A 27,044-nucleotide genomic window follows, 5' to 3' on the forward strand; every position below is an offset into this window, starting at 1 on the left:
CTTAATATGGTACCTGGAAAATCAGGAGGTAGCATGGAATTTTTTTTTTCAAGGCAAGCGTGGGAACCCTGTAAAATAGACGTAGATGGTTGACAGCTAGTCTCGTCCAGTGGGGGCATGTCACAGGTGAAGGTGGGCATGCAGTGTCTCTCCCCTCTCAGCTAGGCTCAACCCCCGCTCGTCCAAATATGGTCACCTCTGGTTACGCAAAACCAACATGGCTCTGGACAAAATGCCAAACTCGAGGCTTCAAAGCGTTAGCTCAGAGACCAATGGGTGACGTCGCGGTGGGTTTCCACTTTGGTCAAACAGTCTAAACTGTTGCTAATTGTAGCTATTTAGATGATTTAGATGATACAGTGATTATTTACATAAAGCTAGTGCAGCTCTGTTTTGATATTTTTATTGGACCACATCACAAAGCAGGAAATAACATACAGTAAGCAACAGATGCTGTCAGCAGGAGGAAATGTCAGGTTGTTGATATAGTTTTGTTTTCCAGTTGAGAATATTGGCCTAGGAACAGAAAAGTCTGTTACTGAGAGGGATGGCAGTTACTAAAGTTCTATCTAATTGCTGTTCCTGCTGATGAACCCCTCTGACTTTCTGTTGGAAAAGTTTCCCACCATGGTTCAGACCAACAGCAACAAACTTAACGGTTAACAGTGCGTCACCGTGTGTCAGGCGAAGCTGTCACTGCCCTTAATGAGAACGTGCACACGTGAGTAGCAACCTCAATTTCAGCGATCTTCATAATCGCCATCTGCTTGATCTTTGGCATCAGGCCTGGCGTTTTTGGAGTGGCAAAGGCCCCGAAAGAAGTTGAGACCCGCGCTCACTCACACAAACACACACACACACACACACACACACACGACCCTAACCCCCGTCTCATTCTGCTCCTGTAAGCTGCACCCTCAATAAATGAGGGCTAATCCAAGATTTCATTATCATCTCCATTGTGTCCACACACGCAGCATCGCACGCCCATATGTCCCCACGTGCATTTTTAACTCATTAAGTCTTCTTTGTCTCATCTGCTGTTTAGTGTGTGTGTGTGTGTGTGGAGCTGTTATTGTTTAGTTGGATACATGTAGTTCCTGTAAATAATCACAAAAGTTTTAAGGTCATGCTTTATTCATATTGTGGACAGTATCAGTTAAAAAAAAAATCATTATCTGCAATTAAATATTTAATGTTACTGCAATGTAGAGTAGACTGCCAAATTCAATACTTAGTATTTCTTACTACTCAGTCCCTTATTTGAGCTATCGGTCCTTTAACAAAGTAGTAGTATCCTAAATGTTGAAGTCTCACTGGTGAAACTTATGTAGTTGTCCATTAAACCAGTTCTGGTCGAGCTGCTGGACTCTACAGCCTGTGGCACAACGACTGTGTTTATGAACCAGTTGAACTCAACTTATCTCAGTCATGTGGACTGTGTCTGCAGACCAGCTCATGTCACAGATTTGTTTTCTTCTTAGGATTGGGTACAGTTTCCAGTAACTACTGAGTAGGCGTAAAACACAAGAGAACAGATATATAAGTGAAAAATATATACAATTTAAACTGCATAACAGAATTGCACAGATAGAAAATGGAGACGGTTAGCTCCTGACACATTCCCATATATTTGACTGGGCCCTGAGTTTTCAGTGTGTTGCAAGAATGACCTTTAGACACTTTACCTGGATCAGTCTGAGCTGAAGCAGGTGCTGTGATGGTGTCCTGCACGGGATGGGACTGGTCCTATTATCTATTCATCTATTAATGCACAAGTTTAAGCATGTGAAAACGGCTTTATTCAAACATTGTAGAAATCAACTCCTCATGTGGAGGCTTGTTTATTAAAAGTCTGATTCACATTCCTGATAGCAGGGAGAGTAAAATCACAAGTTGTTTATAGTCACTGATATTGTCACATCTTATAAGCACAGCTCCAGCTCTGTGTTGATTGAGCCCCTCTGTTTTCCACTGTATTGGGACTTTAAAGTGTATCGATAAAACCCTCCTGTAAACAGTCTCTTATGGAACTATGAGTTTGTTTATGTAAGGGCCCGTGTTCCTCACACCACGTCTTAGCACCGCTGAGGCTGATTAAGGTGAAAGGTGCCCCACTTTTTAAATCCCACCCTCTGCCCCTGCCCCCTCCCTATCACCTACACAAATACACTAACCAGGGTTATTATGTGACAAAACAACCTGACTAATTAGGTTGAGCTCCCTGGCCCCTTGACCTTTCTCATCTCTTTGGCCCCTGAAGAGTGGGGAAAGGGCAAATTGGCTGTTTGGGCCCCACAGGCTTATCTGAACTGACCCTGATACAAACCTGCTACAGGGCCACGCTGGGGTCGACTGCTTGGACATGGTTCACTTCGGTTTGTTGGTTAAAAAAATCCTTCATTATTAGCAAAAGTTATTGTGAGCCGACTGATTAAATGTAACATGCCACATGTCATCGGTAAGGCTAATAGAATTAAATGATAAAGTTATATGTTGACTGTAAAGAAGAGACTCAGCTATGCTTCACATACTGTTTTTAAATTTACAGCAGTAGAAGTTAGGACACCCTGGAAATTGGGAGTTTTGGCCGCTAGACAGATGGCACCTCGGAAACCAAAAGGTCTCTCTAACCGTTAGTTTCCTCCTGTTAGGCCTCACTCTGTCAACAGTTATTACGTCCCACTTCATTAAAGGAGTGAATGAACACATGAAGTGATGCATTATGGGTTGACCATTAGCTGCGAGGTCCTTCTAAATTACAGCTGATGTAAGATCAACGGTCAAGTTGTCTTTGTGTGGTCACGTATTTCAAACGGCCAGTCTGTGTTGCGACTGAAGTAGTGATGTCATTGCAGTGAGTTTGTGTGTGTGTGTGTGTGTGTTTGTGAGGTCAGCAGAAACATTGGGCATCCTGCCAGACCTGCTGCCGCTTAAAGGATGCTGTGTGTGTTGGGCACCGCTGATTGACTCAGCCAACTGACATCATGTAGAGTGGAAATTTAAAAAATGGGGAAATACTTGCTTAAAGTGATGGATCAGGCTTCACAGACACTGCAGCGCCAAGATGGAATACTTGTATGAGAGAACTGGTTTGTTGCTGTTCGTGTAGTGACGTTATGTTTCGCGAAGATATGTTTCCACATGTAGGTCACTGGGACCCAGTAGACTCCGAACAGCTCATGTGATGAGTCACATGAGTACATTAAACACTCCATTCATCCATGTCTAAACAGCTGATGCTGGAAGTGTGGTGAGGAAATGCCTGTCATCGAAAGATGGGATGATCCGAGTCATCGTTGGGGTATTCTGTTTTACAAAGTATTTCTTATAAAATTGTATCTGTAGATGTTGTGTTTGAAACCTTGAAGTTTTACATCCTGTTTGTTTTAACTACCAGCGACGACTGGCTTTGTTTGCTTTTATGAGAATAAACATGTTATCACAAGCATTTCATCTTAATTTCAATAGAAAAACATTATTGTGTCTGACATACTTTGTTGGGCGTAGTTTCCCATTCGAGTGGTCGTTTGTTCGGTCGATCGTCTGACCAGGTTCTCATTTGTCGGACAACCACTGGTGTTGCATTCATTAGGAGAAAGGCGCTAAATCAATAACCAGGATACCAGGATTAATCCATTCTTATTGACGGTGGGAGGGACAGACCTTTGAAATGGGGGACGTTGCCCAAATAAACAGCCTATATTTTGTCATGCTCTAAAACAGTTGAGATAAAGGTGGGAAGTTGTTGTGCCCAACGCGTTGTGGGTAAATACATGGCTGATTGTATCTTCTGTTTGTTTGTTTGAAGTCTCGACTTGAAGGAAGATCTTGTTTGGCATCTCACATGCGTGAGGTCTTTATCTGTAGACACCCATGGGCTCTTTTTACCGACCTGGAATCAGCCTCCATCGGTTCCTCTCTTCATCGCGGTTATGGAGAGCTGGGCGGGAGGCCTGATCCTGAGTCAGCACCGAGGGGCTTTCAGATCCCAGAGCAGGCCTGGTGGTGTGTAGTGAGCCGTGGATTAGCATCAACAAATCAAAATGGGATTGGCAGGTGGGTCCCACCCATTCAAGCCTTTAAGATGGGCTTTACTCCCACTGTCTCACCTCTAAGGACAGACCTCTCCAACAAGGACAACCGGATGGAGGCCAAGAAATGTTTTAATCCTTTTTAAATGAGTAGTAGTCTTTTTTTTTTTTTTTTCCAACCATGGAAACCCTTGAAGAACAAGCTTGTACAGGCCCACAGAGCAATGAACTGCTTTAGAAAGTAAAGGGTTATTATCACGCGGAGCTCACTTGTTCAGCCGCCTATTGAAGTATATTTACTTTTTTCATTCTCCCACCACTGAATGGATTTCCCTCTCGGCACAGTGCAGCCAGGCCCCTTCTGTAACAAAAAAGGGGGAGGCCAGGCTCTAAATGAAACGCTCCTCCGACAGGGTAATTAAGACCAGACACAAAGGGCTCAGCAGGAAGGAGTTTAATAGAGGATGAGTTGGTATTCCCTCGGGAGAAGCCGCGTCCAGCAGAACCGCTTTGGACTGCAGGGAGCTGGAAGGGCACAGGAGGTTCAGTGGCCCTCCGAGCTGGCCCACGGCCACTTCACATCACGGGTACTGGGGACACAAACACAAAAGATGTTACTCACCCGTTTCTGCCTGCTCATGTTATCGAATTCAATCACCAAGAATAGAACCGTGCTCTTTTTCACATCAAAACACACATTTGACCTGCAGGTGTAAAATATAATGTTTAAGAAGCGGTCGATTTAATCGTGGACCAGTATTGATCTGAACGGCCACATTACAACACGAGTGGAAAAGCCTGCCATCAGAGAGAGGGTGTGACACCTTCAATGTAAGGAGATAATGGGACACTTCGAACAAACTGCAAGAAACCATTCACGGTTTTGTACAAATGAAAAGTGAAGGGAGTAGCTGAGGGTTAAAGAGAGAGAGAGAGCTTGAGAGCCAAGTTGTCTCTCATCTCCTTTAGTCGTCCAAAAAGTGCCTGACTGTTTGTTTCAGGGGGCTTCACACATTGCCGGACGCAGTTCTCCCCAGGCATCGCTTGATTATCCAATTAAAGCACTTCAACTGACACCTAGAGGCTCCGTCATGTGCAGTTTGAACAGTGCAACCAAAGATTTTCACTTTTGGAAGTTGTTTCAGTGATAACATTTGAGTGTAGCAGAGCCCATGTATTAGAGCCACTGAAAGACATGTGCAGTAGAAACGTTGGTTGCACAACAGAGGAGGGAAAGCTGCGTGGAACACATGCTGTCTTTATCATGTGCTCCAGTTGCTCCAACCTTCAGGGAAATGAATAATGAAGTAAAACAATTCTTCTGGAGATTCCCACAAAGTAAATAAAAAAACGATTGAGCTCTTCAAAACTTTATTTTAATGCCGTTTACTGTTTCTATTCACTCCACATACATGATCCATGTAGCGGAAAAACCAAGTGACATCACCGATTGAACCTTCTACTTTTAACTCATTACATAATGTGTTCTCATTTCATTTTTGCACTTATGCACGGGTGCGTGCATGTACTGCCGGATGCGCTGCAGGCTGCATGGGTGCACCACATGCACGGCAGTGTGTTGTGATGACGACTTGTTGTGGAGGTGGATGCGCTCAGCTGTCTGGAATAGCCCTGATCCTCTTATATGATTACCGGCTGGGACGAGAGCGAGATGGAGAGAGGAGCGACCTGCATGGGGAACACACGCGGACAGATGTCTCACCCCCCACCCTCAAAACACACACACAGACAGCATCCATGTTTGGCCCGGGCTACAGGGAAGTTTGGACTAGATCTTTAATAGGGTAAAAGTTAATTATACACCTCATATGTGCATGGATAAAGGAAATTCCACTCTTGTTTGGCACCTTTTCCTATCAGGAAGTAAATTATTTGTTGTGCCCTGTGCAGAGAAAAAAAAGGAGCAAAGTTGACTTAATTAGCTGTCACAGTTTGTTTATATCTATCCCTATGAGTAAGTATAATGTTCTATTAAAAGATGTGTTTGAAAGGATATATATCTTTGTGGGTACACAAAGTCCAATCAACAGTCATCACATCATAACATCTCAGCCTGCACGTGGACGAGCGTCCCCACGGGCCAAACACCACATGTTTTTTAAATTATTTTGAATTTCAGCTGCTACCACTGTCCCACTCGGTGTTACACAACACACAACAAGGGACCGGTTCAGGCTGCATCTAACACTGCGATTTTCTTTTTTAAATATTGCACACGAAATGCCAGCTGATGTTAAAGTGATCGGGTCCACTGAGTCTGGAAATAGCAGTTCTCCCTAGGGGATATGACCCAAAACAAAGCCTTTATGTTACTCACTACAAGAAATACAGGTTAGGTAACGCAAACATGAGCAGGGTCTTTTGTGTCCCGGGTTTCAGTGCCTCATTAGCTCAGTTAATCCGTATGGGGCTTTAGAAATATAGGAATGGCACACGTGCACCTGAGGAAAAGCTAATGCTTGGGCAATGTTGAGTTCTGTAATTATTTTGGGAATGTTCCAAATTTGCACACTGCTCTGGTTGCAGAAATGTCTCAGAATTACATTGTTCTCATCATGTACAATTTGTTCCTCACGATGCAAGATGATCCGCAAAGAGGCTCGGCTGCATACTTGGCCCCTTAGACCATGATCTCAAGTCTTCTGGGCGGAAATCTGATTTACTGAAAGAGCGGAAGAACATGCAAGTTACAGACGGACGATAGAATAGTGCCGGCATTGTCGGATATTTTTCCGCTCAGTGACCCATGGGGTATTTGCGTGGTCGCCGTAAGGGTCGCAGTGTCAATCTGTGAACTTTCCTACTGACCACTCCCAAGTCCACAACGACTGAGACATGTTTTGTCCTCGCCTCTCTGTTTTTGGCTGCGACTCTCTCCCCCCTCCTCCATGTTTGACATTTGACTGTGTCTGAAAGCCTTTGGTCCCTGTAGGGAGTCTGTTCTCTCCAGGGTCTGCCGGGGCCCCAGATGCACACAACTGGAGTCCAAAGCCAAAGATTTGCCCTTTTGTCCCTCGTTGCTGAGTGGGACCCTTGACGAACGCCTACATGCTGAAAAGAAACAGAGCCTTTCTGGATTGTTCCTCTCTTCGAAAAACCCTAAATGTCCTCATTCTGTCAGCGGCTCTGCTCTTTCAGATTTGTAACCTTGAGGATTTTTCCCAACAATACTTGAAAAAAACGTCAATGACCCTTGAATTCTTTTCAGACTTGATCAAGACCGATCAAGCTTTGAGCTAGAAAGTTCTCGAGGTAATCCATCATCTGTCCTTTACAAATCAAGAGTTATTCTCCAGAATTTTATATCCGATTCCTTAAAACTGACTGACATTTCAAAAAGAAGCATGTTGTGGTTTCATTGGGTTGCGTTTGAATTCTTGTCTTCAGCCAAACATCAGTCCAGTGAAGATTTCAGTCTAATTTCAGGGTTTTACTACCTTTTGTGAATCTTTGCCTTACGACGCTTTTAATTGTATTTTGCATTCTCTAATTCTTGAAACATACTTTGCAAGTGTTGAGTGATGGATGTACCAAAGATGCTGGGGGTCAAATTGCCTTGTGTGAATAGCACATCTCAGTCAAACGACGCTGTAGTTCAGATAACAGAGCTGGTTGAAACAGCTGTGGAAAGCCAACATCTGTGCATGTGGCTCAGCGGCATGACGTCATGTGTTCTGTTGTTTGTTACTCAGACTTTGCATGCTCAAAGTAATTCCCTCTCTACGTGCACGCCCCGGCCAAATCTTTCACAACAGGCTCAACTTGACAACTTCAAAAACACATCAGAGTACGAAGCCGTTGTCTTTTGTTTTTTCCTGCTTCCTACCCCAAACATTCTGCTGAGCATTGGTTCAAGGGTTGTTGTGGTGAGCGTTGGAGGGGGGGGGGGGGAGGAAGTGGAGGTACCCCCAACCCTGCACCTCATCTCCTCTATCCATCCCATCTCATTCCGTTTCATCGCATCCTGATTGGGGAGTTCCTGGTTTGGTTTCTGGATATGGGGATGAGAAGAAGTGTGTTTGTGTGTGTGTGTGTGTGTGCGTGGTGGGGAGGGTGGCAAGCTAAAAAAAAACAATGGAGGCTTTGTGAGAGGGTACCGTTGTGACAGAATTGTTGAGGGGGAGGCGGGTCGGCAGAGCTTAGCGGAGCGTAGCCACTTCATTAGTATGGATTCTCCTTTTGCACCTCCTCCTGCTCCCTCCCTCCCTCCCTCCCTCCTCCCTGTCTTTCTCTCGCTGCCTCTCCCTCCCCGCTCACTCGTGGAACCACAGAGGCAGGAGCCGCTCTGGCTGGACAGTGCTGAAGAGCAGCGTAGTAAGTGGGGGGTTTGGGCTTACCAGTGGCGAGGATGCGCTCTTGAGGCTGATCCCAGTTGTTCCCTCGCTCTGTACCGCACTGTTTTTGTTCCGAGGTAAGTCGTCTCGTGTTGTCATCCTTCCTGTGTCCCCTGTCCCATCCTTGGCCGCTGACTTGGCATCTTCTTCCATCACAGCTCTGGTGTCGGATGACTGGACACAGCTCTCTGTGCCTTTGGATGAGCAGCTGAGGATGTGATTTTTTTTTTTGTGTGTGCGTGGTTCTGAGGGCAGTTGTGGCTTAGAATGCTCCTCGCTCTGTGTGTGTTGACATCGGTGGAAATCACCAGAACATTTATACAGCAGTGCAGAAGTTTTCACCGACCCACCGTGGCTCAGCACTGATGTTTGTGTGAGGGGTGACTGAGGGGGTTTGGGGGCGGGGGGTCTCCAGCGGCAGACTATTGCCTCAGCTGTGTTGTGCAAATGATCAATGTTATTAGGATCTAGGCGCTTGTGATTACTTTCTCCCCCCACCCGCCGCCCTCTCTTTGTCAAACGCACACCCTCTGGGACAGTTGAGAGTCGGGGGGGTAATCCTTCACATCCTGTGTGGGACAGGCCAGCGAGGAGCACTCGCACTAACATCATCGCTTCCCCGTGAGAGAGTCTGATTTACTCAAACTCACTCTGTCCAGTAAAAACTAAATCCTCCCTTCTTCTTTTTTTACCCAGGAGGCTGTTTGATACATCCTGTGTGCCTGTTCGCAGCTTAAATCCTGTTTAACAGGCCTTCATTCACTACATGGTATTCAAAACCCTGCAAAATTTGAATGTATTCCTTGTAAATTTGATTACATGCTCATGACATAGTAAATTTGACAAAAATGGAAGTGACTGACTTTTCCATGCTGGAATCGGAAGCTTCTTTTCAATGAGAATCAGTGGGACAGTAATAAAAATATATTAGATTTGGAATAGAAGAGACACATGAAATTCGTTTAGAAACTGATGAGATAATCAGGGTTGAATGAGGCTTAAAAGTCACTGTGTGGAGCCAGTTAATCTTGCGGGTCATTCTCTTGGCTTTGTCATGACCCGAGTCAGCAGGCTCTGGTGTACAGCTGGATGGGGAACTGAATTGGTTGTATTTGAATTATTGATTTTTTATTTTGCCACTTCTATCATTTTGGCTCTTACTATATTACATGTTGAATCTGTAAATTTAATTTAATTTTGTCTGAGTTTTCACTCTATAAATGTTCTGAATTTTGTATTGGGATGGTCTTTATCTTAATCTGAGGGAGGTGCCTACCAGGTCTCTGCCTTAGCATTTAAAATTTGGTCAGAAGGAGATGTATATTATATATTCATAAATCCCACAAGGGATGCAGCCCATTAGGCAGCATAATTTACAGCATAAAATGCCACAATGGGGGATAAAAGAATAGACAATGAAATGTGCTCTATGCATGATATTCCCTGCTTTTGCTTTGTCTTCCTTCCGCTGTCCAGTCTGCGTGTTGAGTAACAATCTAGACCTTTTTAAAGATTAGGCTTAACTAGTCTGCTTCTGTCCAGTTTCAGAAATCTACCCACCAGCCCCTAGAATGCTTGACAGCTAAACTATATCTAGTTAGTTAAGTCTTGTTCTGGTTTTAAAATGAGTCGTGAACTGTAACTATTTCCTTGCGAGCTGTAGTTTATTTGTTTGACCATTGTTTCTGTGGAGGTTGTCGTTGGGATCTCCGTGGTGATGATACGACTCACGTTAGTCACCAGTCTCAGGAGAGAAGAGATTCTCGAGCCCTGTAACTACTCTGTTTGCCCCCAGTGAGTCATAATAAGACTCAGTTTGAAAATTGTAATTGATTATCTCATGAACCGTATCAAGTCATCTATTTGATACAATTTCAACAAAGTGCCTTTTACATAATCAGATATCATGTGCAACCTGTATTCAGAAAGTCCTCTCTCGTCTCTCCACAGGATGAAGAAGTGAATCAGTCATCGCAGTCATGGCTGTCCAGACCGGCATCCAGGTGAGTTCATCCCCGTCTACGCTGCATGAGGTGCACTGTGATTGGTCGTGGAGGGAGATGTAGTCCATCGGGCTGGAGATCGACGTGGCCGACTCAGTGTTTGGTTCGCAGATGTTGTTTTTCATGAATCATGACACCGTTTGGATTTCATCACCCTTTGCACGTTCAAACCCACGTTTTGGATTTGAGGCATGTTCAGCTGGATGTCTAGCCTGGATGCCAGACGAATTTAGCCCCGCCCACAACATTTTTGGTCGGGCAGTTCGGTCTGGAGTCGCTCCATTGGGAAAAAATTATGCCGGACCGGGCCAATCAGATTGTCAGGGCGGGCTTTATACGATGATTGACAGATGATCAACGGTAACGTAATCAACCACGTCATCAAAGTGCCCTTGGGTTGAATTCGTTTTCAACAAACATGCCTGCCGCTGGCGAGCTGAGATGTGTAGATGCTGCCATTGAGTCTGTTTTAGAAGACATCGACAGCGCATTCATTTTGAAAGAGGAACACAGAACGTGGAGGCGACGCCAGAGCACCGCGCTAATCCCTATCGCCCCGGCGCTTGGCTGTTCACAACGGACACTGAAGCGACGCTGAACCGCCGGGCAGCGCTAATAATATCACCCGTTGATCCAGTAGATCGCTGCACGGCTTTGTGCCGGTCACACCGGAGGCTGAAGCACCGCGCTGCGTCAAGGCTGCCTCGCGGTGTTTCAGCCTCCGGTGTGACCGGCACAAAGTTTTAACATGGGAGTGGATGGGAGCCAGCTGTTATTTAAGGCTTGGCGCTGCGCTGAAGCGTCCGATGTGAACCCAGTAAATAACTCACAATGCGTTGCTTAGCATACGTCACATACTACGTTGCTCTGATTGGTTGTAGGTCTATCCAATTGAGCGAAGAAGAATTTTACTTCCTGGTCAGTTGAAACACGCCCCATAATCACAGCCCAATGGAGCAGTCTCAGACTAACATTCTGACTAGAATTGTGAGTCTGACAACGTCAGGCTACTGGATGTCATTACAAAGTTTGAAATCTCTACATCCCATCAGGGCTGAACCTGACTTCGAGTCCTCATTAAAGCGCCCCCTATAGGCCAGTCATTCACAGTGTCCAAGCAATAAATCCCCTCAACGGTCTGTGGGCCAAATTTAAGAAAAACTTCCCCGACATTACCAGAGTTATTTGGATTAAATAAAGAACCGCAGACATGTGTCTCACACTCGGCAGCTGGGACAGGCCCACCTGTGTTTCAGCACGCCGCCTCGTTGTTGTTGTGCATGTCTGACGTTCCACTGCCGAGACCCTAAGGAGTTCCTCCTCTCCACATTTTTTTAGGGGGAGAGGGTGGAATGTGCAACACTCTCTTTCCTCCCAGTCCCCTCCCAGCAACGAAGTGCAAGCCATCCCCAACATCCAAAACAACAAACCGATCGCGTTGCAGATTTGTCACATGGCAGAACTTCGTTGGGACATGCCTTTGTCATCTGGTTTGGATTGATCCTGGCCCCCCCACCCACCCTTCAGGGAGACTGTGGATATGCAAAATATGCATCTCAGGGCCGTGCACGTAGCACACTGGTGCCGATAACTCGTCGAGGTTGTGAAGAGAAACGTCAGACGCATCAGATTTGTCTGTGCTTTGTCTAAAATGTTACTTTCATAAATGAAAAAAACTTTCCTGTCTTCTTTTATAAGTTTAGACTTGTTTTGATTTAAGCGCAGCTCCTTAGCATTAAATAACAAATATCCAATACTATAATTCAATACATTTCTAACTAACAGTTTCTAAGTGGGGAGCAAATGTACTAAAATAGTCACACACATTTGGTTATGACACTGTGGAATTGAAAGTAGAGCCTGACCGATATGGATATATATGAGGCTATATTACCGATATTGGGGAGTAAAGTATTTATATTTTCGTCTGATTAGTTGATGTATAAAGCTCTATATTTAAAAATAATGGAAACGTGATGTTTTGTTAACTCATAATTATTCAAAGCACAGACAACAAAAGACAAAAACTGGTTTGGTATTGCGTGTTATCTAAAGTCTCCCTGTGAGGATATTGATCCTGTAGATCTGAACTGTACTGATGCTGCAGTGACTTCCACAGCTCCGCTCAGAGCTTCACTGCCCATGTAGAGCACGGTCACATCCAATAAACTGGTCCCAATCCCAACGCTCTGTTCAGCCATGTTGAAAACAAAGGCCCTCAGGGAAGAGTTGGTGGCATATGTGCATTTTTTTTTTTTAATGCCACACAGCCATTGGGAAGTGTGATGTCTGATGGTTTCACGTTCCTCAGACGTCTGAACACACTTCAGAGATCTGCAGGTGATCTAGATGCGCGGAGTTAAGACCATGTGGCAACTGGTGGGATGTGAAACCTTTAGTTCACATATAGAAGCCAAAACCTGTGGTCTTATTAGGGTCGTGCAGGTGTAATGTAAGTCTGTTGAAAGTCTGGAACAAGGGCCATTTCTCTGTTACATAGTTTACATTTTATCTGGCTAGTTTTGATTTTGTATTGTAATAGAGGGAGTGGAATAAAGTATTTTGTGTGAGACTTCAAACTATCCTGCGAAACTCGACAACTCTGTTTATCCACAGTGAGGCTTCGGCTTCTTTTGCCTCTTCTTCTGTTTACGTCTCAACTTCCTGGAATTGGTCAAGAAGTCCCGAACTATCCAAAGACAGTTTCATCTGGACTGAGACCGCCGCTTTGGGTCGGACTGAATCCATTGGTCAGGGGCACATTTCACAGCTGTTAATTTGGTCTAACCTAAAAAGTCTGAGGGTCTGGACCAAACCACCAGGGTAGGTGTGAAAGTGCCTGAGATGTGTGCAGGGACTAGGGAGCGTTGTTGCCTGCTTGTGGAGCCTCGTCATGTTTAAGTCCAAACTCATATCACTGTGCAGAAGATATGTTCAGGGTCTCTTTTGAACTGAAGAGAAGAACTGGACAGAACGGAGCACAACCATGAAAACCTCCAGAGAGACCCACAGGAAGACAATAGCAATCACACACACACACACACACACACACACACACACACACACACACACACACACACACACACACACACACACACACACACACATTGATTTACAAGTGGTGTCTTGGAGGAGCAGTGCTCCCACCGTCCATCGGCACATTCTTCATTAATGCCAAGGCGACATGAGGATCACGGAGGAGTTTTGTTAGCCTTTGAATAAAGAGATGTGACCGTGTTAGTTCAGCCTGACCAAAACCAAACAGCCCCCGACTCAGGGATGATCCTCAAGGGTCAAAGGTCAAGAGACAGAGCATGGGAAGGTTTAAAAAAACTGGATTGGCTCAAGAAATTTGAAAGATGGTTCCTTTTTTAAATGTAATGAAGAAAACGTATGTTAAAGCTTGAGATATAACACTGGACAAAGCTTTTGTGTTTTCCCACTTGTCAGGCTTGTTTAAAGGCTTCATGTACATGAATCACTGACGTGGTGTGAAAAAAGGCTTTGTGACAATGGGATCAAATGATAGTCATGAGGAATAGCTTACATAATGAGGGGAAGTCTTGAAATAAACAGTGGACATAATTGTTGAAAGGAGAGGTGATGATGAGACAAGAAAAGGAAAATACAGATGAAAGTCTTTTTCCTTTTTGTTTCTGTGTGTATCCACTTCTCCCCGTGACCTTCCTGCCATTGACCATTGTTCCAGGGGACTTTGGCCTCCCTTCGCCATAAGTGGCTCGTGTTAAGAGCATCAGATCCAAGTGCTTAAAAAAAATCTCAGTTTCTCCGCTGGATTACCTCTGTGGACATTCCTGCTCCCGGCGAGGACAGAGGTGGTGTAAGAAAAGGGAGATTAAGTGCGAACGCCCCCGCTACTCGGGTCAATGCAGAGTTTCGTTTAAATCATTAGCGTAAAACACTGAACGCTCTCTGTGAGCCTGTGTTCAGTCAGGTGACACAGTATGAGGTGGGATTAACCGCCCCCCCGCGCTCCGTCCCAGTCTCTAATCGCAGCGGTGTCTTTTACGTAACTTGTGAACGTTGCACTACGCTGCCTTGTTTTCTAATTAGCCGGATAACGAGGACAGGCAACATATGTCGTGGAGCTCCCGAGCACTGCAGGCCGCCGCCCTCCTGAACCGGGTTATGTAAACTACACTGGTGTGTTGTTGTCGGATCGTCTCTTTTGATGTGAGATGATATTTTTTCAGTTCAGAAGATCAGGTGCTTTTTTTTAACCACTGTTTACCACTTCTGTGTGTGTGTGTCTGTGTGTGTGTGCGTCCCCCAGTCTCACATCTGATGTGGTCCTTTGTGGGACTTGCGAAACTGATGACTGTTGACCCTACTGTAAGCACTTGAGGGCTGCTTTTGTCACCAACAATGAATTTAGTTGAATCACAACAGCAATCAAAGTTGATTAAGAGTTGTGCGCTAAAAGGAGCATTCCACCGATTACACACATGAAGTGTACTTCACTGATCGCAAGGAATTACTACTCTGAACGTTTTCTTTAGTGGTTGTGGAGGCAGGTTTTCCAAAATGAACAAAACTTAACAAAAGACGACGTTAAACTGCATGATGGGAAATGTGAGATCAAGTATTTTTGGAGCTTGAGCCATATGAGGAATGAAAAACTGAGGGTTTCTGCATTGTTTAGAATTTTTAGGAGTAAAAAGTTCCAGGTTCCATTTTGAAGACGTCATCAAATCTTTATTTTCAGAATTAACATGATTGGGGTTTTTATATTTTACAGTTTAACCCAAAAACATTATTAATTACTATGAGTAAAAAGAAGACACAAACTTCAATAGAGAAAATAAATGAAAAATTTTGTAAACACTGATTGTTGTAAACATCTAAAAATAAATAATAATAAACAGTTTATTATGGACAAACTACGTAATGACATAATTTCCAACTGCCAAAGCATTTTTTCTGCATTCTTGATTCTATTTAATAAGTTTTCATATCCGCAAACATAAACACTGATACCAATAAGTCTGAGAAAGGCTCATCAGATAAACACACACACACACACACACACACACACACACACTGCTGTTGGGGCAGCCTGGAGCATCAGCATCAGTACATCACTGTACAAACGGTCCCTTTGTTGACTGTCTATGAAGTTTCCTGTTTGTACGCAGAAGCATTGCGATGTATTTCCAGGCCTTTAAGAGACTCAGCCTTGTCCAAAGCACAATACCCCCAATGACGCCCCTCAGCCCAGCGGAAGCAGACTCCTTTCATTTATCGCTCGATGACATGTGACGGACACAAAGATTAAAGCCTGTATCTTAAACAGATGTTAACAAACTGGAACGGGCGGAGGGGGGTGCTCATAAGGGAGTTATGTAATGTCTGGATGAGTCGTCGTGCACATCTGCTGCTGGTTTCTAGATAACTCCTCCTGCTGTCTGGGAACAATTAGAAAAAAACTTGAAAATACAACAACAGATCCACCAGATGCTTATGTTTTTCTTTATCTGTTTAGATGTTTGAGAGACACTAGTTCCACACTATAGGCTCACTTTAAATCCAGATTAAAATGCCTTACATTAATAGAGTTGGCAATTAATTTGTTATTTCCCCCTGAAAGTATATCTAACTTCATAATAATGAGATTTCGGTATATTGTGGTTGTAACACCCGACACGCCGAAGCTACACAGGATTATTTTGTCTCTCCTTGAGCTAAAGAACTTGGTGAATAGTCAGTGTTAGAGACAGTGCAGAGCTCTGAGAGAGGAGAGACAGACAGGAAGGAAGTGTGTGTGTGTGTGTGTGACAGTAGAGATGGATATGATGGGACATCGTGGTCCAGATCCAGGATCAGCGGCTCGCTCCAGGCACCGGGCCCTGACTGTGGAGCAGCTCTGGACACGTGAGCAGTCGAGTGCAGCGGCTCTGAACTGACTCGGTTTTCGTTGGATTTGAAGCAAAGGAAATAAAACGTAGCAGTGCACTAGGGAGACAAAGCTGAGTGGTATTGAAATGGAGTAAAGTACAGTGTTTACCTGGAAGTGGGTGAGCTCCAGCTGAGAGTAGAGGGGAAGTGTGCTAAGACGGCAGACCTGATTCTTCCTCTGTGCGTGGATGGGTCATATCTCCCGCAGTGTGATGCTGAGTGGGAACTAGAGTACGATAATGCTTGATGTGTTGGCCTATAGAGAGCGGGCTCAGGAGAAACTGCTATTTTATATTCAGGGCTAGAGTCAATCCATAGTGTTTTCACTCTGAAATACATTCTATAGGTTTTTCCCTCCCCTGTAGTCAGTGACACACAGAATCAGGCTGATCTCCCAACTCCTCACTTAAGGGATCATTTTCAACATGTTTCAACAAATTCGAGTCTTCAAGCAACTTTTACAATCCTTAGCACCGTGAATGAGGGAGTCCCTTATCCAGAAGATCCCAAATCCCAAATTTCCCTAAATATGGCGGGCATATAATCCTCCTATCTCTTTCTCTCCTCTCCAGGTGTGGTTCGGCGAGAAGTTTGACGCCCCCTTGCTGAGCCCCCGGAGCCCTCGCAGCCCGTTGGCACAGCGGCACGGCCCCGGCCTCACGGACGTCTTCCAGTATGACCAGTGGCTGGCAGTGCGGCACGAGGCCAACCTGGTGCCCATGCAGGAGGATCTGGCCATCTGGCTCACCGGCATGCTGGGTAAGTGCCGCGTACCACCTGAGATCATTTCGGGGGTTGTTGGGCAAATAGTCGTTCAAACACACTTGATGTACGTTTCTCTTCTGTGGCTGTAATGACCAAAGCATCATGGGATGCCGAACTTATGAATCCACACTAGACATCTGCATGCAAAGAGTTTCCCCCCTCGAGGCGAGGGAAATAGCACAGCACAATTGACATCGGTCTCCCATGTAATTGGATTTGGATGCTGCTGTTTCCAGCCGGACGTCAGTGAACCACATAAACAGGAGGCGGGGGGGGGGGGGGCGAAACCCCTCATTTCATCTGTCTCTGCCATTATACTCCCATCTTTTGTCCCATGTGACACAATGGAGCCGTGAGGAAACCGAAGCTGACTCTATTGTCGGCTTCTGAAACTGTTCTTGTAAAAAGCACGACATTTAGATTTTTCCCTCACGAGGAATGTGGGCAGGTAGCGAAATTCGACGTGTGTAATTGGCCGTGTCTGCGATGACCTGCATCCCACGTTCTGATAGGTTTTGACTGAGCGCTGCAGAAACAGGTGGCGCGCCGCGGGTCGAGTTTCGGGTTGTTGTGCGGGAAAATAAACTTCTGTGGAGCGATCTCGGTCGCTGAGTGTTATGGCCGCTGTGGAATTTGTTCCCAGCGTGAATCAAGTCGGACCCAGTGGCCTTTGTTGAGTTTCCTATGGGCGGTGATTTACAATAAGGGGTCGTGGGAGCGCCGTGAGTCCTTGGGGAGTTTGTAGCATAGCGGAGTCTTTTACTCCCTCTAGTCCTACAACAAAAGACACTGCAGTATTTCAAAAAACAGCTAAAAGAGTGAAGAAGAATGTTGTTTGCCTCCCCCTAGGAGATTGTGTTTTCTTTGGCCTTTCTGTCTGTCTGTTATTTAGCAGTTTAACTCTTGGACAAATGGATGGATTACCACGATGGTTGTTTGAAACATGTGGTCTGGCTCAGGGGAGAACCCATGGTGCCGATCCAGGACATCCTTTTTCCATTTTTCTTAATTATTGAGAGATTTTGAAGTTTTCACCAATTTCCCGGGAATTCATTCATGGATCGAGATGAGAAAAGCCTAGTTATGTGCTCTTCTGACTGTTTGTTCTAGCTGCATTCATTCATGTCATTTCAAACAGCACATATCTCCATTTTTATAAAGTGCGTTTCCGTTCGATGTTTCAAAACTTCCGCTGCGCTCTCGTCTGTTTTTCCAGGGGAGGAGGTGCGAGCAGAGTTTTTCATGGAGGAGCTGAACAACGGCGTGAAGCTGTGCCAGCTAATCGGCGTGCTGCAGACCAAGATCGCCCAGAGCTGCCCCTCCGCGCTCGGCAAGGTGAGTCAGACGCCAGCGACGAGAATAGCTCCGGACACCTGGTCCAAAGGGCAGCTTTCATGCTCGTACGTGGGAAGGGGGGGGGCCCTTTGGGGTGAAAGAGAGCGAGGGAGAGAGAGAGAGAGAGAGCTGTGCAGGTGAGAGTGTGGACGAATCCCTGCTGGAATTAAGGATTGAAGATGTTTTCTGTAAAATCATCGTTGTTATTTGTTCTAATAAGACATGACAGTACTGCACACATCTGGCTTGACACCTGTCAGCAAAGGTGACTCATCGAAATCCAGACAGAAAAGGTAGCTAGAAGCAGTGATAACCTGAAATTAGACAATCACTTCATAAAACAAAATTATTTCTCCACTACTTTATACACTGTTAAACATTATTTTGGTTTAAGGACCACAATTTGTATAGTTTTTATATTCTGTACGTTTTCATATATATATATTTATTTTTCTCCATTGTTTTAATGTTCTTTTATTGTTTTCATTGCATTACTCAGCATGATCTGGTTCGTCTATGATTTGCAAATTTTGCACACTTTTAGTGAAACGATGGAAACAGTTTATTTCTCTCGCTCTTATTGATACGACAGTAATTATTGATGATGTGTGTGTTTCTCCTGACAGCTGTTCCCCACGAGGAAGGTGGCTTGTAAGCGCGACGCCTCCCCGGGTTCCTTCTTCGCCCGCGACAACACGGCCAACTTCCTGGCCTGGTGTCGACACATCGGAGTGGAGGAGACCTACCTGTTTGAGTCCGAGGGCCTCGGTGAGCACGGCAGCATGAAGAGCTATATAAACAATTTTAATTAGAGTTTATCTTCAAAAGATGACGTTCAAATCGAGCACTTCGGTTACTTTCTCTTCTTCATGTGCAGAACAGCAGCTTTAAGCAACATTATGCTCTCCACCTTAAATAACAGATTCACGATCATTGTGACTTGTTAATAATGGTGCCTCTGTAATTCCTACTCCATGCATCCCACTTTTATGTAACTTTGGGGGGTGCTCTTAAAACAAAAAAAAAAGAAGCTATTTTAAACCCTGAAACACGCGGCACAGTTAGTTTCTGACAGATGTGACATCACAGCTCTCATGGGGCCATGAATCTCCGCTGCTCAAGATTAAGAACCCACAGAAATTTATTAAAGCTCCTAATCTGGTAAAGATTTAGTGACGATCCTACCTTTTTTAACAAGCAGATATAAACATCTTAAATTCAGTTTACTGGAACAAGCAGAAATCAAACAATCTCACACTAATTGTCTGGTGAATCTTTTATTCCATACATTTAAAATGCGGCCACGTGTCCAAATCAGTGTCTTTCCCATGTCATGTCAAGCTTTTGAATTCCCCCAAAAATGGAAATGGAATCATGATGAGTTTTCCTGCCCTGGCCACTGTCGCATTACTGAATACCTTTTTCAGTACTGATAGGAAAAAACACTCCTAGGCTTTTATGACTTTACAGAGTGTCAGTCAAAAATGTGTCAAACCATGTAAGTAAAAGTTGTGTCCTGCGCGCGGCTTAGCTCAATCTGAAGGAATGCTGAACATTTTTACAAGGACGTGCCTGCAGGTCTGTACACAACACCCCACGGCATATCTATCTGAACTGTGGGATGATCGGAGGGTGAGACAGACGAGACGTGGGCTCTAAGCTCATAATAACGCCGTAGATTAAGCCCGACTTGTTAATGGTTTAATCGGATCTGTTGTGGGTAGAATCCCCTTGAGTTCTCTGTATGGGGGGGATCACTTCATTACTGCTAATGGCTCTGCAAGGAAAAAAAACAGACTTGGAAATAAAGCCCTACGTCTGTGGATTAGAGATCAGCACCAGTGCTTGTACATAAACAGAATGTCCTGTTCTTGTATATGTTTGTTTAATGTATATAAGTTGAGTGGGTTTAAAGTTGCACTGCCTCCCCCACAGCTCTGTTCTATTCTGCGTGAATCATCCAAACTCTCCTCGGGGAGTAATTAACTTTATCTTGTGTGCTCATAATGTCCCTGTGTTGTGTTTTTAATTTATTTAACACGTGTTCCACCTCATCTGAAAGCTGAATCTCTTTTCTGCCCCAGTGCTGCACAAGGAGCCTCGGCAGGTGTGTCTCTGTCTGCTGGAGATCGGCCGCGTCGTCTCCAAGTGAGTCTGCCAACGCACAGGAAGAAGTTTGAAATAATAACGGCTTTAGTGTCAACATTTCATTTAAAACTCCGTGCTCCTCAGGTACGGCGTGGAGCCCCCGGTGCTCGTCAAGCTGGAGAAGGAGATCGAGCTGGAGGAGACGCTGCTGCGGACGGAGGAGCCGCCGCCGGCCGTCAAGACCTTCAGCGTGTGCTGCCAGCACGGCGGCCTCTACCAGCCCGGGGTGAGTTCTCACTGTGGACAGGAAATGAGCTCCAGCAGGTTTTGCTTAGCCGTGCATTTATTTAAAAGAAAACTGAATATGAGACCACCTGGAGGCAGGAAGTGAGCGCAGTCGCTTGTCATGTTCATGCTGTTAGACCCCGTTCGTCTATTACCAGTTTGAACACAGGTGCTTAAGCTGTACACTCCTGATCGGATCTCTCGGGGCGGATGTTAAAGCCACAAAAACAAAGACCCCCCTCGGCATCACCACATATCAGGGTTCCTACGGTCATGAAAAACCTGGAAAAGTCATGGAATTTAAATTGTGTTTTTCCAGGCCTGGAAAAGTCATGGAAAAAAAGAAAATCCCAAAAGTTTTGAAAAAGTCACGGAAATTTGTTATCTCATTGTTAGTTTAAATACTACATTTTGTCACTTTTTCGCGTATACACCGAGATTTCACAAAATGTTCGGTCATGGAAATTTGGTGTAAAGTAATTGAAAATTCATGGAAAAGTCATGGAAAATAAGGAAATCCCACAAGTTTTCGAAAAGTCACAGAATTTTTTTATCATATTTTCATTTCGTTCATTTACGTTGAGTTTTAAATAATCCATATGCTTTTAAAGAAATACACTCAAAATATAAGCATGCATACTCGGGTTTGTGTCATTTAAGGTATACTGTACTCATTGTTAGTTTAAATACTACATTTTGTCACTTTTTCGCGTATACACCGAGATTTCACAAAATGTTCGGTCATGGAAATTTGGTTTAAAGTTATTGAAAATTCATGGAAAAGTCATGGAAACCCTTTGGTCAAAATCTGCATGAACCCTGTCATATGAAAAAGGCAGCTGATCACATTAGCGTCACTTAGGTGCTGCATGTGTGACCCAGTTGAGGCCGAGCCAAGATGGCGGCAGCAGGCAGCGGTTCCTGCCGCTTCGCTGCCGCCCCACAGGGCACGTGACGCACCGCGGCAGCCGACCACGTGACGCCGTGTGACTTGCTGCCGCACGTGACCTCCAGGGCTGCATATACGCCGCTCGTCACTCGGCCATAAGCGTGTGGCGCCGTGAACTGAGTGAAACGGACAAATCGCGACCGACTGTGGTTTGAACACTTTCTAAAGTCAAACTGATGTGGGGGGGGGCTTCTGCTATGTGGGTTAGTCCCTCGTCCTGCTCGGTGGGTAAAACATGGCTCGCGCTCCGTCGGGTTTGGGGTTTTATTTCCAGAGGAGACAGCTGTGCTAAAAATAACTGCCCTCACTGAAGCGGAAGGGGGTTTGGGCAAAAGCAAACTCGTATGTTTGTTCACAACCGTATTTGCTCTTTAACACGTAAGCAGCTTATACAACAAATGCTGTTCATATCAGTTATTTTTAGTCCCGTGTGACCTCATCACCCTGTCAGTTGCGTTTCTTTGCCTGACTCAGTGGGTGCAATTACATTAAAGCTCACATATACAGCAGCAGGCGCTCTGTCCCCGAGTGCCGGGCCGTGTTCTCCAGTCATCTGAGGTGACTTATGTAAAGCGTCTTTAATCACGGCCGTGCGCAAAATAAGGAAAACAGCCAGAGGACGGAGATGACGCCTTTAAGATAGTCATATGGCATATGTTTATGATCGTGATCATTATGGCTGCCAGTGGGTTAATGAATGAGCTGTGATGTGGCGTCCTTACGGGTTTCTGTTTGTGCTTTGTAGGAGCACGGCATGGACGACCCGCCCTGCAACTGCTCCAACAGGGTTTCTATTGAGTACCTGTCTGAGGGACGCTACAGACTGGGGGACAAGACCATCTTTATCAGGGTGAGAACTACACACACACACACACACACACACACACACACACACACACATACACACATACACACATACACACATACACAGAGTGAGAAAAAGACAGAGACCACGCACATACATAGAGAGACAGAAAGATGGACAAACAAAAGTAAGTGGAAGTAAAAAGTACAAATAAATAGACAGAAATGTACCCTAGTAAAAAAAACACATTCACTTCTATACTAGAGTTAAATTAATTAAACATTTTCTTTTTAAATTAGGGCTGTGAAATGATTAAAATTTTTAATCAAATTAATCACAGGTTTCTATGGATTAATCATGATTAATCACATTACCGATTTTTTCGGAATATTTTTGTGAAAACAAGATTTATGACATTTAACTTTTCTTTTGTGCTGCAACTCAGCAGTTCTTCAGCAGTTATCATTGCTTTTCCATATGGAACATTAATATAATCTTCATCCTAAACAGAATTCGGGTTCCTTAGCCATTGTGTGGTTGAATAAAACTTTTTTTTAAAAATTAAACAGAAATTATTTGAGCTTCTTAGCCATAGGATGGTTGACATTTTTTATATTTTTTGTCACACAACCATTAACCACACCATGATACAATCTAATGCCTCTAAAGGCCCTCTTAGCTACTCGGTCTTTAGCCAGTTGATGAGGCAAACTAACTTGTTCAAATTCTCTGACAGTAAAGCTGACCGCTTCTTTTGCACAATGTGTCCGGCGAGTGAGTCTGGTTTGGCGCATTCCACTTGAACGCCCCTCGCCGACCAACACATGCTTCGCGTTGCGGTGGTTAGGCGGGTATTGCTACGGTGAAACGATAACGTCTTCTCGCAGAGTGTGCATATCACCTTGGTTTTACTGAATGTTCGATCTTTGTTTTTTTGGAACACGATCTTCCCGTCCAGAAGGTCCTCAGGTTCATCAGAATTATCCATGTTGTTTGTTTGTTTGAATGGCAGCTGCCGTCTGACTGCATTAGAGCGGCGACTAGTGCAGAGGCGGCGGAATTGGAAGGTCCTTCTGCGCATGCGTTAAATAGGTTAAAAAAAAAAAAAAGAATTAATCCTGTAATTTAATCATAACGCGTTAACGCGTTATTTTTCACAGCTCTATTTTAAATATACTCAAACTATTAAAAGAAAAAGTACTTGCAGAGTACATGGTGTCTGCAGCTGCAGGCGTGTTTTTGCTTTCAGAAAAGTCAGTGCACATTCATGTGTTTTGGGTGTTTAACTTTGACGAGAGGCCTGATGTGTCAGTTTCATATTTTAATATATTTATTTTTAGCAGGCTTAACTTCTCCAGGGATTACCAACCCCAGCTTTAATTGCAGTGACACTTTGAATGTGCTTCACTACATTTTGACCCTCTTCTGATATTGAATTTTAATTTCCACTGAATATCTATTTTAAGAATAAGTCTCGAAACTCTACTGAACCCCCATTAACTTTAAACTCCACAGATAATGTTTGAAATACGGATAACTTATAACATCAGTATCGTGGCATCTGATGGATTTGGCAGTGGTACATCCACGAGTTGTAGTGTGTACGGCTATAAATACTGTTTATATCCTATTAAAGTGCGTAGTAGGATGCTCACTGTCAACACAGGCTCCTGCCAGTGTGTGTGTGTCTCTGAGAGAGGTCTTCCATGACTTTACTCGCAGCTGTGATTGGACACATGTAAGCTTGTTACCCAATCGTGGCTCGTGGAGTCGGACGATTATGTCATGATTAGTCGTGCACTGGGCCCGGCTCCAAGAGAGGACGGGCTCGTTTGCAGCTCTGCACAGAACATTTAGAGAGTGTCAAGGAATGTGTCTCATAGACTTGTGTTAATAGTTCCCTCATTGGATGATGTGTTCCTCCTCCTCAGATGCTTCATGGTAAACACGTGATGGTGCGTGTGGGCGGCGGCTGGGACACGCTGCGTGGTTTCCTGACCAAGTACGACCCTCTGCGGGTGCTGCAGTTCACCACCCTGGAGCAGAAGATCCTGGCGTTTCAGAAAGGCCCCCCCGGACTGGGAGGCCACCACGGCAACGCAGCTCCCCCTCCTCCCCCTCCTGACATGGACCCTCTCGCCGCCGTCAACGACCTCATCTCCTCCTCGTCCTCCTCGTCCTCGTCCTCCGCCTCCGCCTCCTCGTCTTCCTCCTCCTCTGGCTCGGCCTGCAAGCAGACGCCTGCGGGTCAGGTGGGTCGGCTCCACGCCGCCTCTCCGGCCTGCACGCCCACGCTGCCCAGGAGAGGTGCTGCGACGGCGGCCAAGAAGAACCTCCAGATGACGCCCTCCTCCCCGAGGAAGCCCACCCAGCTGCCCCTGCCCATCGTCTCCAAAGGCTCCTCCTCTTTGCCCTCCACGCCTGTGGGGAGCTCCTCCAAACTGTCTCCCGGTCTGGGGTGTCCGGGAGCGCAGGTCCACCGCAGAGCTCTGACTCCAACATCAGCTCCATCATCTGTCGCCACTGATCCAACTCCCACCTCCAAGCTGAAGCTCCGACCGTCGCCACGCGGTACTGCCGCTCAGCCAAGGAGCCCCGTCTGCCCGGAGCCATCCTCCAAACTCCCCAAACCCTCCAGCCCCTGCGCCTCCCCCACCACCACTGTGCCTCGCCCCGTCACTGCACCAGCACGGGCCCCCACCCCTAAAGATGGCCGCCCCCCAACGGGCGCCAGCCAGCGCTCTCGCCTTGCACAGCGCCGCCCCGGCTCCCCGGCCTCACGCCACCGACTAGAGGCCGCCAGGCGAGCGCGGATAGCCACGCGAGCCACAGCTGCAACGAGCTCCAGAGCGGCAACGCCACAGTCCAACACCCCCTCCAGCTCCCGGGCAGCCTCCCCGGCGCTGCCAAAACCCACCAGCTCCCTGCCAAAGGACAAAGAGGCCAAAGCCAAGGGGCCGGCCCCCACCAAGGCTGCCGCGCCTCCACGAGGTACCGCTGCTGTCCCCGGGCGGGTCCCAGGGGGCGCCACCGGCCCCTTTCCCACCAGCAAAGCAAATCAGAAGACACCAGCCACGGCTCAGACAGCTGGCCGAAAACAAGCCGCCGCCACGACGACTAACCCCACCCACACAAAGTCAACTCTAAAAGCCGAACCTCCTGCAGGACGAGCCGTGGCCCCGCCGAAATCCAGCCCCAGCGTGAGAGACGCCAAGGCCGAGCCCGGCGTCGGCACCAAGACCCCACAGTGCAGGGCCAAGAGGGACGAGCCTTATTTTGAAATGAACAACAGGAGGTGGCAGAGGACGTAAGACGGCGTCCTGGAAAAGACTTTGCCAAAACCACAAGGCTGCTGACGCGGCTCCTCCTCACAAACCAGCACTTGGTGGAGCTCGGACTCTTCGAGCAAACGGATAAATTAACGTTTGTCAATAATTGTCGTTACAAAGTTTATCTCTTAAAATTTTTTTGTCTACAAATTAATTTTTCTTGGTTGATGATTCTTCGGTGTTATTTAATAGTCTTTTATTTTTCTAATCCAAAAGGGTCAAAGATGTCACGTGTTTGTTTCTGGTGACGAATTAATTGTCTTTCTTTCTTTCTTTTCTTTCTTTCTTTTCTTTCTTTTCTTTCTTTTCTTTCTTTTTTTTCTTTTCTTTTCTTTTCTTTTCTTTTCTTTCTTTCGTTCTTTTCTTTCTTTTATATGATCCCGATAAAACACAACAACTTGCACAATGTTTACATATCCACCTGCGTTACACGAGTACAGCAGTTACATTTTATTTGTGTGACTTTTAAACAACAACAACAACAGACGTTTGTAGAATATTCCCCTCAGCGTTTTTTATTCAGCGAGGCCACAGGACACAGCCATGACGCACTTAGGTGAACCTTTTATTGCCGTGTTTTCTCCATGTTACCAAACTTGTTGTTTTTTGTGACACAACTGGAACACAAATCCTTATTTTCTCCTTCCCCAGTGAGAACAGGCTTTCCACTGGTGTGGGGGGGGGGTCAGTTACACTTTTTTTTTTATTATGTTTGTCTAAATGACAATATCCTGGTGGTGACGTTTTGTCCCGATGGCGCCGAGCAACGCGTCATCGGGAAGCGGTCCTCTCCTGTCGTGTGCCTTCATCAGAAACCCCTCTCTCTGGTTTCTGAGCGGCATTAGAATGTATTAGACGATGTTTAGGGCGGGGGGGGGGATTGGTGGTGGGTGGGTGGGTCCGGGGTGTTTCATGGTTGTAAGTGATGAAAATTGCACAGTGTGTACGAGCACTCATGACTCTCCAGATTCCCAGAAGCTTCAGATGAACTACTGATCAGACGCCTCTTCTTCTTTTAACCCTCACGCGGCCGCGCAGAGGCCAAACTCATTTAAAAGCAGAATCTACTCGGTGTAGACTTTTTATATGGTTTCTAAATGTGTGGGTGTGTGTGAGTTAAATAAATCTAGTTTTCTATGTGGTGTGTGTGCGTGCGTATGTGTGTGTGTGTGTGTGTGTC

At 45.6% G+C, this 27,044-nt stretch overlaps 1 protein-coding gene across 1 annotated transcript in view; it reads left to right on the forward strand.

The window, feature by feature from the left end:
• gas2l3 (growth arrest-specific 2 like 3) overlaps positions 1-26,718 on the forward strand; it is a 30,537-nt gene extending 3,819 nt beyond the window's left edge. The window contains exons 2-9 of the mRNA XM_053415007.1: positions 10,340-10,392; positions 16,881-17,067; positions 18,290-18,408; positions 19,035-19,176; positions 20,493-20,556; positions 20,641-20,782; positions 22,476-22,580; positions 24,467-26,718. Of these exons, the coding sequence (XP_053270982.1) occupies positions 10,369-10,392; positions 16,881-17,067; positions 18,290-18,408; positions 19,035-19,176; positions 20,493-20,556; positions 20,641-20,782; positions 22,476-22,580; positions 24,467-25,846 (2,163 nt within the window). The 5' untranslated portion in view covers positions 10,340-10,368 and the 3' untranslated portion in view covers positions 25,847-26,718. The remainder of the gene's footprint in view (positions 1-10,339; positions 10,393-16,880; positions 17,068-18,289; positions 18,409-19,034; positions 19,177-20,492; positions 20,557-20,640; positions 20,783-22,475; positions 22,581-24,466) is intronic.
• The last annotated feature ends 326 nt before the right edge of the window (positions 26,719-27,044 follow it).

The sequence above is a fragment of the Pleuronectes platessa genome, chromosome 22, assembly GCF_947347685.1.
Source record: "Pleuronectes platessa chromosome 22, fPlePla1.1, whole genome shotgun sequence".
NCBI lineage: Eukaryota > Metazoa > Chordata > Actinopteri > Pleuronectiformes > Pleuronectidae > Pleuronectes > Pleuronectes platessa.